The sequence below is a fragment of the Capsicum annuum genome, chromosome 3 (assembly GCF_002878395.1).
Source record: "Capsicum annuum cultivar UCD-10X-F1 chromosome 3, UCD10Xv1.1, whole genome shotgun sequence".
NCBI lineage: Eukaryota > Viridiplantae > Streptophyta > Magnoliopsida > Solanales > Solanaceae > Capsicum > Capsicum annuum.
In genome coordinates this window covers 6,205,695-6,219,176 of record NC_061113.1, presented here as the reverse complement: position 1 = coordinate 6,219,176, position 13,482 = coordinate 6,205,695, and the positions used below count along the sequence as shown (strand labels likewise).

The window sequence follows — 13,482 nt, the reverse complement described above, 5'->3', positions numbered from 1 at the left end:
TTTTTTGAAACTCAATGGTATATATCATTGCATTATAAATCAAGTAAGTTTATTAGAAATAAATTGTTAGAATATATATATATATAATATGATTTATGAGTGTCCTCATGTATATTCAAATAAAATAGTAAATATGACAAACCTGCTTTTACTTTTCCAAATACTTGATTGGCTATTTATCAAGTGGTCCAATTTAATTTTAAATATCCTACTTAGAATATCTGGACGATCTTCAGGATTCAACCCTCTTCTTCCTACAAATCTAGTAATCTCTGGCCACTTAGGATTGCAAGTAAATGTGATAAAAAAGTCAGGATATCCAGCCCATTTGCATATTGCCATAGCATCTTGATAATTTTGAAGCATATATCGTGCACCTCCCGTGAAACTTAATGGTAAAAATACTCTTTTACTTTGGGATGAAGGATCAGTGTCTCCATGTAAAATTGCATCTGATAGGACCTTATAAAACTCAACTCTAAATTATTTTTGGTTAGTCCGAATAAACTTCAGCCGCGAAGATTCCATCATTGTATAGGCATCAACTAAAAATTGTTGAAATAATCTTCTTGAAGCCACAATGGTAGGAACTTCACCTTTTCTTTCTTGAATTCTATAAGAAAAAAATTCACGCATACTAACACGTTGTCTTCCCTTATCACCTGAACTTAAAGGAGGCTTCTTAAGGTATGGAAGCTTTATTTTTCCTTGTTGACAACACAACGTGAAAATTAATTTTTTTGATTTGTAATGCTTGTGTGTTATTTCTTCATACCAAAAAATAGCCCCACAGTTTCCACATTCATATGTAGCATCTCCTATATCCCAATATTTTATAATTGCAAGTGTATATAGTTAAAGACATAACATTATAGGTTTAATTGATCAAACTATTTTATCTTAAATGAAGCGTTTTTCAGAAGAACCTTCAATGCAAATGCCATCACATTCAACATCAACATCTATAGAAAGTGGTGGCAAAACCAATTAATACGTTTGAATTTTTGATATTTATCTATATTTATGAAGATAGTTTTATATCTAATTAGTAAGAGAAGTAAGCAAAGTATGATTGTCATGCCTGGATACTCTTCTTCTTCATCTTCTATGTTATGTTGAAGTTGTTCTGTTATGTATATAAATTTATAAATTTATGATTGTATATAGATGTAAATGTAATAATCTTTTTGTAAATTAAATATTGTTGATTCAAAAACTTACTTCTAATATAATGTAATTTTTAAAGATAAATAAATATTTTTTAGGAACATACCTTGTACGACAGTGTCGTTTATTGTTGCCTCGATTTCTAGTAAGAACGATACAATAATTAGCTGTCTGTATTGCAATGTATATTATTTTTAACTGATAACTTATGAGAACTTAAAATACTTACCTTCCATTATTGAAGTTTCATTTAAATCGGGCAGAGAATTATGTGTTTGTACATCTACAAATTAAATAAAATATATTACTATACTATTTGCAAAATCATATTGAAGTAACAAAGTTTTAACTTAGGATCTAGTTCAGATGACAAATTTAAAGCACTAATAAAGTTGTATTACCTTCAGGTAATACATTTAGATCAGGCAATATATTGTCACCATGCATACCTATATAAGAAGAGTAGTAGAAAGTAAGTTTTAAATTATATTAAATCAGGGATTTTGTCGCACACCATTTGTTATATCAGTCAATGGTGCTAGTATTTCTCCACTCTCAACAGAATGATTTCTGTACTTTGAGGATTCATCTTTTCCTGTAAAAGATATTTGTATGTTATTTTAGTTCATCTCTTAAGAAAAAATTAATTATTTCGAGCAAAATTAAAATACTTTCTGATGTTGCATATAAATTAGAGATGTGAGTGGTAATCAAAGATGATACCTTTTTTAAAATTGCTTTGTCTGCGCCGTTTTGAATTTTGTATGTTGCATCTGCTTAGTTCTGAAATAGATTTCTTTTTGTTTTCCATATATAAGGACTTTGGAATTTTGATTTAATATGCAAATTTAAAGGATTTTAAAAGAAAGATGAAATCTAGTGATAATTTGGACAAAGGAACTATAAGTAACCTGAAATATCAACTGCTATTGAAACTTTTAAAACAGGTTATTACTATGTAACTGCCATTTTTAAACTTTTAATGAATAAAGTTTGATTTTGCACTATCGGTACATCAGTTTCAGAAAATTTCACTTAGAGGATAATAATAAGAAGTTTAATACAGTAATTAACATTTATGAAAAAATATAAGTACATGAAAAAAAAATAGCATGTCATTGTTCTTACATATGGTAATGTCTACATAGTTATAACGGTATTTAATTTGAGTGGGCATGAAATGTATTACTTACACCGTTGCTAATATTACTGATGTATCCATATCACAATGATAAATATCTATGACAAAAAAACTTAATAGTTTCTTAATCCAAAGTAGAAAATATGGCCGTGGGTATATCATCTTAGAGGTTGATGTTTATTGAGGTTGCAATCAACAACATTTACTTGTGGAAAATGACAATAGGATAATTTGAGATATTTTCAACTTCCAAGTAAGAATAGAGATGATAAGTTGAGTTTCAATGTTTAACTTTTATCTGTAGATAAACAACTTTTACATGATCAGAAAAATTTAATCGACTGGCTCTTATTATGGATGGTTATCATTAATTATGTACCTTTTAGATGATCTGATAGTGTAAGAAGATTTTCATTATTTATGTGATTAATTCTAAAGTATGATGAAGATTGTTTATTTATAGAAATGGAAAAAACTTATAGTCTGCCATAGAGACAAATGCAAATTTACACCAGAAAGTGTATTATCATAGTTTGGGTACTGATCAATCTGATGATATATTATGCTGGAAATATCCAAAAAATCCTAAGCATAGGCATAAAACTTCAGTGATTGAATATGGACAGGTAATTCTAAATGTACATTACTAAAGCAGTCAATTTAATGTTTCTTTCTTTGTAGCTGAGTGAAAGAGTTGTACTCATGAAATCTACTACTTTTTTATGTAATGGTGGTGTGTAAGTCAGTTTGTAGGCATCTTGACTACTATGCATACCTGTTATCTCCCACCAACACATTATGCTTAAACAGAACAAATTGATTCTACCTTAAGCACATGGATTCGAGAACCATTCTGAGTGGCAACCTTCTTAACTTGTTGCAATGTGCTGTTTTCTTACAACTACAACTACTAATGCTCCACTTTGCTTGTTTCCACTCTGTCACACTCTTAGTAGAGAAAGCACTCACTGTACTAAAAGTAGAACTATTTCAAGTAAGCAAACTCATATATGCACAACAAAAACAACTGTCCATCATTAATGTGAACCTTTTTGCTTCTCTACATTTTACGGATTTCTCCATGACTACTCTGCTTAGCTACAACCAGTCCCTACATATATCCATCTGTTTAGTGACAAATATAATGTGCTAACTACTAAGTAGTCGAATATATACGATATATGATATGTCTGCATAAATGAGTGGTATAATCGGTTAGAAAGATTCCTGAAAGAAAAGAGGGACAGGCAACGGATACTCGAAAGATCTAATCTGAAATTAGATGTATGTAGCTTTGGTGTCCTAGTAGTGTAGATCTTAAGCAAGAATCAAAACAAAGAATTCTCCAATCAAGACCATCATCATAATCTTTTAACATGTATGAACTCTTATTGTCTATCTCATATGGTGCAAAAATAATGTTAGTAAAACTTTTAGTATCTCAACTAAGCGCATGATATCAAAATTTCATTGTTGGATCCTCTTTAAAGAACATAGATTTTTGAAACTATTAAGTACACATCTCAGGGACTCATGCAACATGTGTGAAATACAAAGATCTGTATGTCTACTGTGTGTGTGTCCAAGATGATATACCTAGTATGACATCAATTGTGCTGATGTTGGGTAAGGATGTCTAATTGCCCAAGCCTAAACAACTAGGATTTTTAGTGGCATAAAGCCATCTACTTTGACGCCACAGTATTTTGTCGGAAAGCAGAGATTGTAATGACTAATGTAATGACTAATTTAGCAACTGACTAATATTTTTAGTTACCTCGTTAGTGCTATAGTAAATTTAACAATTGAAGTACGAACCACCACTAATCAGTTGAATTATTAACTCGATTTATTATGGGTTGTTCATTCATTGTTTAGGTCAATTTCATCAATGTGGTAAACCACACGTGCTTTCAGTCGAGCTCGTACATAATCTGCTGAAAAGTATTGATGGTTTTTATGCATTTAGAAGTTATGATTTCATCACTTTTTGTGTCACATTTTCTTATTTTCATCATATCTTTATGTCATTCCACCTTCTATTTATTTGTTATTATCTGTTGTCTTGTGTTTTCACTATCATATTATGTTATTATAGTTATTGTGTATTACTATCTGTTGATGGATTAAGGTTGTTTCTTCTGTGCAGGTATGAATCAGTGCAAGCCTATTTTCTTGGGTATTGTAGACCCTAATAGTCTATTGAGCAAACTTAAGCATGCCTGCGATACACAAAAGTGTATTCGTGTTGGTGGCAAACATAACGATCTAGATGACGTTGGTAAGGACACTTACCACCAAACTTTCTTTGCGATGCTTGGTAATTGATCATTTGGAGATTATTTCAAGAAAGAGGCCATTGATTGGGCCTGGGAACTTCTTACACAGGCAAGTTTTATCCTGATTAATAGTAATATTTTTGTACATTTTCAGTTGTGCCCCTAGCATATATATTGTATGATCAAGAAATAGCAGATGCTGACTTGTATAAATTGTTTCTCCTTATTTCATGATTTTTGTTCAAGTATATAGACTGCCAAGTTTTGGATTTACGTTACTTTGGTGGTGATGAAAAATCTGGCCTTCTAGCTAATAATAAAGCTAGAGACCTATGGCTTCAATTCCTTCCCCCTAGCAGGGGGCTACCTTTCAGCTGCAAAGTACGTTATCAAACTGTATTTTTTATTCTATCATCTTGTTCAAACTCATCAATTTCTATTTGGTGCATCAGTAAATCATTAAAAAAAATCTTCCAATGAGGTAATGTTATCAGTATACTTGATATTTTTGAAAGTCATGAATCTTATTGAATCTTTAGAAGCATGCTTAGTTTTGTGACCATTACAATTTTAGATAAATTTTTCGATGAAGTGAGGCGGAGACAGTGATAAGTATCATTTTTGCCTTAAAAAATAACTCTTCTTTTTGCTGATAAAAGAAGTAAAAAATTGATAATCATAATTAAAATGGAGAGGAGTATCTATTGATAGGAACTTGTGGGAGCAATGATAAGTATAATTTTCACATTGTAAAAATTACGTATCCTTTTTTTATATTAAGAAAATCAAGAAGTTGTATCCATCATTTAAGTGGAGAAAGGTAAAGGACAGGTCCTTTAATATTTAATTTTTGAAATTTGAAATGACATTCCCATTAAAAAAAAGGGAAGGGAACAAAAGAAATAACTCATATTCCTATAAGTTGTATTTGTTATATAAATTAAATACTATTAAAGGTTTTGAGTACTTGTTGTACAATAACCAATGCTCTTAAGTAACTCTTTCAACCACTGAAATATTATTGTCTTCTAGTATGTGGAAATGAGAACTTCATTACTCGTTCAAATAATTTGGTCATGATCTGATGATAATGTCTGAAAATCTTTCTTCTCCTTGTTAAAAGACTTTATTACTTTGAGCTAAGTCGTTCAGATTATTTTGAGCTAAGTCATTTCGACTATTTCTCGGCGCTTTGTATTTAACTAGGACGACTTTTGAAAGATGGGTGATACCGGACCTTGTGGAACCTGCACCAAAATACACTTTGATAGAATTGGGAATTGCGATACTGCATCATTTGTTAATAATGATGATCCCACTGTGATTGAGATATGGAACCTTGTCTTTATTCAGGTACCATTATCTCTAAAGTTTTGTTTTCTCATTGGACAATATTGTTTAACTCTTGTGTCTTTTGCAGTTTAACAGATCAATTGAAGGGTTCACAACCTATTTTGACTTTCTTAAGCCATTTTGATAAACAGACTCAGTGGAAACTTTTGAAAAAAATGTTCATGCTGATAATTTTACTTTGTTCCAAGCATTAATCTTTGTAATAATTTCCCGTAACTAATATTAAACTTAGTTATGATAAGAATCATGAAAGACATGAAAAGCAGAAAACATGAAATTCATTAATTAAATAATATTAAAATACAACCTTAACATAAGAAGTAAGAAAACCTAGATATGATAGTGTCATGATCCTTAAAAGAAACAGAACAAAACGAAAAATTAAAAGTAATTCTGGAACATACCTAAATCGAGATCTAGAAAGTTAAAAAGAAATTTAGCTAAAATTTTAAACAAAGATCATTACAAGTCCACTGCTTTAGGGATTTTTCTCCTTCTTAATCACCTTCTTTGGCTTCTTACCAGATAGCTGATCAACATCATTAGTAACTTCTGATATAGATCCTCCATTTTTTGGTCTACCTCTCTTTGCAGTATAAATCTTGATAGGAGACATCTTCTAAGTATCATTTGAGGAATCCTAACACAAAAAAAAGATAGTATGGAATAGTTATGTTAAAAATACATAAATAAAGAAATATTTGTTATAAATTTTTTATTATAAGTAAATAAAAGTTGAATACCTTGTTAGCGTCTGTGGCTTCTTCAACAACATTGATATGAGGTTCCTATTTTTAAATATAAACAGATTTAAACACCCCTTTTATGGTAAAATTTAGACTAATAACAATTAGTTTTTTTATAGTAAAATCATACATACAGTGACGACATCTTCTTTTAGAAATTTCTTGTATTGATTTTATCAGTTCTTCGTCGTCATTGATCTTTGAAACTCCATAGATTCGATCACGTGATTCAATATTTTCTTGTTTAACATTTACTCTAAACATGATTATTCTATCAAGAAGAACATCCAACTCGATCGGATAGGAACACTCGTAAAGAGAATCAAAAATCTAATATGATGTTAGTTGTATTAGTTGTAAGATCTATAAAACAAAGTAAAAAATATGATATACCTCTAACGGACAGTCTTTTAATTCAGAAGAGGATTTTTCAATGAGTGCGGTTGCTTTTTTATCCCAAAGCAACAAAGAGACGACTCCGGTATCATTCATTACCTTAATTTACACCCTATACCCGATATCATATTTTGTTTAAATATAAAATTGTTGATAGAATTTGTAACGTTAAGCAAATAATAATCAGGACAAACCTATGTGTAACTGTTTGATAATTTCGATGACATTTCTTGCAGTAAAATGTATTCTTAGCAACTTCATCAACACTCTTCTGGCACTTTGTGCATCCCAAGTATGACCAATTGTTCTTAAGTTCTAAGTTCACTATTTTTGCAACAATCCACAAATGTCCAACCTGTAAAAATGTTGTAGACTCATCTATAAAAATTGTATTAAATTTAACAGTTGTATGTACTTTGCCTAGAAATTAATATAGAAAATATTTCACCTGCACGGAATCAAGTAACTCTTTAACAGTTTTAAGTTGAACAATACCAACAATCAATTTTTCAGAAATAGAAAGACCACGTTGAGAATTTGCTTAACTTAACATTTTAGGGGTAGCTTCAGACACACTTCCTAATCTGCATTTTTTTTATATTAGTAATGCACATGATTTTTATTTTAGAAACAACATAGATGTATTATAGTGTAAAAGAAACTTGAATTTGAAATCATTGGCCTGGGGAAGATCTGGACTAATCCACAGTTTGAATGAATTTCATGTGTTCTGTACAGAATATACCCCTGTAAATGTTAACATGGTATTAGTGTAGAATATTTTTTTAACTAAAAACAATATCTGAAGTGTAAGCTAGAATATTGATAAACCTTGAAATTTATGCGCTCTTATATGCTGTATAACAACAATGACAGGTTGATCAATCAAATTGGGCAAGTAGGGCATGATTTTATCAATAAAGTCTCCCCAAAAGTTGCTGTAATTGTGCTTCTTCTGTATTAACAAACAAATATTAGAAATCAAATTTAAACTTATTAATTGAATCACAATCTTACTCATCATCTTCGATAACAATTTTCAAAAATTGACTGATTGTACCATCTCAAAGATGATGAGTTTGTTTTTCAGAATGACAAACAATTTGACCTATGACATCTGCAGGAAGATAGAAAATAATATAAAAATAGTGATACCTTGTAAGTTAAAAAAAAAAATTAAAGAATACCATAGGCAAAAAAATTACCAAACAGTTGAGTGTCATCAATGCCAATATGATTTTTCAAATTCTTAAACAAACGAAATCTAAAAATATTTAAGCCAAAATCTGAATCTGTTATCTCGAAAGCAATTATCTTGTGTGTAAACTCTAGCTTAAAGTTATGTGAAGTAGTTTTAAAATACATGTTGTTAGGCTCAACAACGAATGTATTCATAACATACAATCCCATTTCTTTTATTGCATTTTTTTCTCCTTTGAAACGATGAACAACTGAACATGAAATTGTTGCATGAATTCTTTCTCCCTACAAATAAATTAGTGAGAACATAAGTCAGAATTAATAAGTTAATATTGATACAGAAAATAGTAAAATATAGAATAATTTTGAATACCTTTTCATCTTGTAGTACTAACTCAATTGATAGAAGAAAATTTAATTTGTTTCTTGGTGTAGCATGCCACATACGTACTACCCTTACCTTCAGGTTCCAGTCCATTTTGTTATCTGTAATTTGACTTATGTAATCAACTCTTATCATATTCTTGAACATGTGTTTGCAGAAAAGATATGCTACAGAATTTGAGATAATTAAACATGCGTTGAATGTGTATTTATAGGACACTGGTTATTTTGTAGTTGACTTGAAAATAGAGAATAAAATTTATTTATAAAAATATAATTTAATTAGAAAAAAATTATAGTTGCTTAGTATCTTTGTTGGAAGTGTCTGTGTGGGAGATTAGTGGGAAAAAAAAGGACGTGGGTAAGATGATAAATGTGATTTATATGTAAAATTGAATTGTATTTGAATAATATACAAACTGCTGAGTATGCTTTTTGTGAAAGTAGTTGTGTGGGAGGTTAGTGAAAAAATAATAAGATGTGCATTAGAGAGAGTTTTAGGATCTGAAAAGAAGTGGGATGGGGGAGGGGGATTGATATGATGACTATTTAGGAATTTTGAGTAATATATTTGATTAAAAATTGAACTAGCATCTTACAAATCAAAGGCTCACGTGCATTTTTTACATCTCAATTTAAAAATATTATCTTCTTTTTTTTTTGTTTGCAACTTTTTTATATAAGTTTATAGCTTTATTAATTTTCATTATGTTTATCTAAATAGTGTAATATGTGATTCTGATTTTTTTCTTATTTAATATTTTTACTATGATTAAAATAATTTTTATAATATGAATTTTCAGTCGTTGTTGTTCTTATAAAATTTTTATTTATATTATAAGATTATTAATTACTTAATAAAGAATTAAACAATTATTAAAAATGTAATTTACTATTAACATTTCGTAGTCGAAAACGTTGTTTGCTTTAAATATAGGAAAATAGAAATTTAGATATTGTAAAATTTATCTATATTAAAAATTGTGTAGAAAATTATCTTGCAATTTGCTTAAAAATATAAAATGTAATTTATCTGTAAAATTAAAATTGTATCAAAAAAGTTACAAATTACTAAGTATATTTGTTGTGGAAGTGATTGTGTGGTAGGTTAGTGGAAAACGTGGGTATGAATATCACGTATTATGTATAAAATGTTGTTATCTTTTTCATTTCTTAGTGTAATATTTTAAATAGTTGTTTTTATTTCTTCAACTAACTCTTGGTACTTTGTATTAATTTATGTGAATTTTATTTGTTAAACAGAAGATAAATTTTGTGAGATGATTGCTAAAAATTTGGAAATCTAAAGTGAATATAAAATGACTTTTAAGTCAAAATTATGTTTTTATAAATTTTTTTATTTATATTAGAAGATTACTAATTAGTTAAAATATAATTAAACAATAATTGATACATGTAATTTACTATTTCATTTTGTAGATAACAAAAAATTTGTTTGTTTTAAATATAATAGATTAAGAAAATAGAGATGTAAGTATCAAAAGATTAAATTTAAACTATCTAGTAGAGATTTTCGTGAAAATTGCTTGAAAATAGGAATGTAATTTTGATTTAAAATAGAAATTGAATCTAAAGATCGTAAACTGTAAATAAAATGTGTTGTTTTTTGTGGTTGTATGAGAGATTAGTGGGAAAACGTGGGTGAGAAGAGGCAACGGAGAAGTGGGATTAGTGGTGATGGTTTCTTAAACTTCTTTTTTTTAGATAGTTAGAATAATAATTAATTTCAGATATTAATTTGTAAACACTTCTGGTTCATTAAAAAATATGGATGAGAGATATTTATATTTTGTTTGATAAATATATTTAGGTTAGTTAAATTTGATTTTGATCTTTTAATTGTTTTATCTTTTTACTTTTAAAAATAAAAAATAAAAAAATAATTAGTGGTTGTGTGGGTTACGTACTCGAAAAATGGGGACGGGAATTGTGATGTGCATTAGAAGTTTTTTTTTTTATGTTTTTTCCTTGTTGGATTTTCTTTAATTCTTTTTAAAATAGATATTTGATTTATTACTATTGTAATTGGAATAAGGAAAAACACACGGCTCCTTTCTTTTTACCTTTTTTTAACGCAATTCAAAGTGAAAAATTTTAGGATTAAAAAAAATTTAAAATATAAATTAAATTTGGTAAGATATGTCTCTTAAATTTGTTAAGATATAAATTAAATTCAAATATGTTAATTCAATTAAAAAATATTTTTATGTTTAATAGTAGATATAAAAATCTACTATTTGTCGTAAAAAGTACCACATGGTATTATCCTATTTATCCACTTGGCATCTATCTATGCAAGATTTTCTTGCTATTTATAATAAATTATAGAAGATGTGGAAGGTTAATGAAAAATACTTGCATAAAATTATAAAAGGAGATGAAAATGTATTTGAATATATTAAGTTATTTTTTAAATTTAATATATAATTTTATCAAATAAAATTATATTTGATGTTGCTTTGTGCTGTATTTGATATCCTTTAGTTACAATTATGTGTTATATAACTAATTGCTGAAATTTTACTGATATTATTAAAATAGACTGGTAAACATTTTCTTATCATACTTAATGGGAGAGTATTAAAAAGCATGAGCACAAACAAAATTTTTAATTAAAATAATGTAAACGTACAATCAAGCTTTGATAACACTTTAACATGATAACTAAATGATAAATTTATATTACATAGATAATCTTAAATTTACATAACATTAAATATTTTATGGTTGAACAATAAATATTTATTTGCTGTAATCTTTTAAAATGAAAATAACTGAACAGGGTAAAATTATTTATATGTATTTTTCAGGTAAACGTCATTTAAATTCATTGGTGAGCTAATATGTAGCATGTATGTTCACAGCGGCAGTTCACAGATTTGGAGCAAATCAGACATTGTTCATCAATTTGCTGAAGATGCGAATTTATTTTCGTAGCGTAAATGGGTAACATTGCACCAACTTCTGATCCCATATCTGCAACAATATTTTAAAAATCAAATAATTGAAAAATAAAAATGTAAATTTGAAGAGAGGATAAGTTATTGGTAGTTCATTAGATTGAAACATGTAAGTTTTGAATGAATCGTAATTATGATTAAGAACCAATTATAATCTCCATATTTAAAAGGAAATAATACCAATTGTTCGCAAAGACACGAATGTGATGTACACCATAACTTAAAAGTGTTGCAATGACAAACCCATCTATCGTCATCATCATCCCCATAATTACTAATACTAAAGAGTATAATTACATGCCATGTAACCTTTCTCTAATAGAGAAACAGTATGCATACCTTCTCTGCAAACAGTACATAAAACTTCATAAAGATGACATGGGTTATTTTCTTTTTCAGCATAGGATGTCCTGCGCTTGGTTTCCTTCAAGATTATTGGCAACTCTACATTCAAGATTATTGGCAAGGAATATGTCACCAACTGACCTGAATTATTAGCAATCTCTTTTACTTCACGAATAAGGATCAAAGAGTCATAAATGATACTAATCATGAAAAATTGCAGAATTTCATATATTTCATTATGTTTTTTTGTCTTCAGGTGCTCAAGTTTGCAGTAAATCGAAGAGGAATTTGAAATGTTGAGGCCTGATATTTTACCACTCTGAGATGTACAACAAAAAGTATTTATAATGTTGTAAAGTTCGAAATCATGAAACAGCAAAGCATATTTCAATATACCTGTAATTATACTTTGAAACATGGGAAGTCCTAATCAAACAAGAGATGGAGAAAGATAGTAATCTATTATATTCTTGAAATTCCTTCCATACAATTTTGACATCTTGATGGAAAAGAAAAATAAAAGAATCCCAAGAAAAAAATAAAACTGAAATATTAGTAAAACTTGAATGTAATAAAACTAAACAAATATCGAGTTATTGAACATATAGTGTCATACTTTTTTCTTAAAAAAAAAAAAAAATTACTGATAGAGGAGTGTGCTGCGGAGATGTTAACGGACGTGGGGGTGTAATTTTTTATTTTTATTTTTTGGTTTTACTATAGCTTCCAAGTAGTTGTTTTCTTTGCACAAATTATTTATATTTATTGGTGGACTTTTAAATTTCCAAGTAATTAGGCAGCTAAAAGGAATAATTATGGAAAATTAAGTATGCAGTTAAAGGAATAATTATTGGTGCACAAATCATATTTTGGACGAATTTTGCTACAAAGGAATAATTATGGAAAATTAATTTAAATTTTTAATATAAACAATTTGATAACTTTCTAGAAAAAAAGTATTATATTCTTATTAAATTTAATTTTTTAGTTTAGATATATACATTACTTTCACAAAAAGGAGCAGTTGATAATGGAAATTATGTAAACCGTATACAATTATTTTTCTATAAAATTTAAAAAGGAGTAAATAGATAATCATGTAATAATGGAAAATAACTGCTGACAATTTTAAAAAAAAAAAAAAGAATACTGTGAAAAACAAATAACTCAACATTTATTAATTTTAAATTTAAATTAATATAACTACTAACTAATTTTAACTAATTTGTCTTAAAATTAATAAATGGCATTATTATAGGCTGACACTTGGCAACTTTTAGAGTAAGACTTCCTTGCTATTTAGTAGATATAGATACTATGCATTTACTTTTTCACATTTCTCAGCTTTCTTAGCGGCTTCCGCAGCAGTTCGCTCTTCTTCAGCTTTCCTAGCGGCTTCCGCAGCAGTCCGCCAAAAAGGAGAAAATGTCGTTATCATAGACTAAATGCCAAAACCACTGTTCATTGGGCTGATAGTTCACTGTTTGAAA

The 13,482-nt window shown here is 28.4% G+C and overlaps 1 protein-coding gene across 1 annotated transcript; it reads right to left on the bottom strand.

The window, feature by feature from the left end:
• Window positions 1–11,444: 11,444 nt before the first annotated feature.
• On the bottom strand, window positions 11,445–12,564 carry LOC124896967. Its single transcript, XM_047408958.1, has 3 exons — window positions 12,389–12,564; window positions 11,987–12,133; window positions 11,445–11,663 (listed from the first exon to the last, which is right to left on the bottom strand). The coding sequence occupies exons 1-3, from the start codon at window positions 12,408–12,410 to the stop codon at window positions 11,515–11,517; spliced, it is 318 nt and encodes a 105-aa protein (XP_047264914.1). The 5' UTR covers window positions 12,411–12,564; the 3' UTR covers window positions 11,445–11,514.
• Window positions 12,565–13,482: the final 918 nt, after the last annotated feature.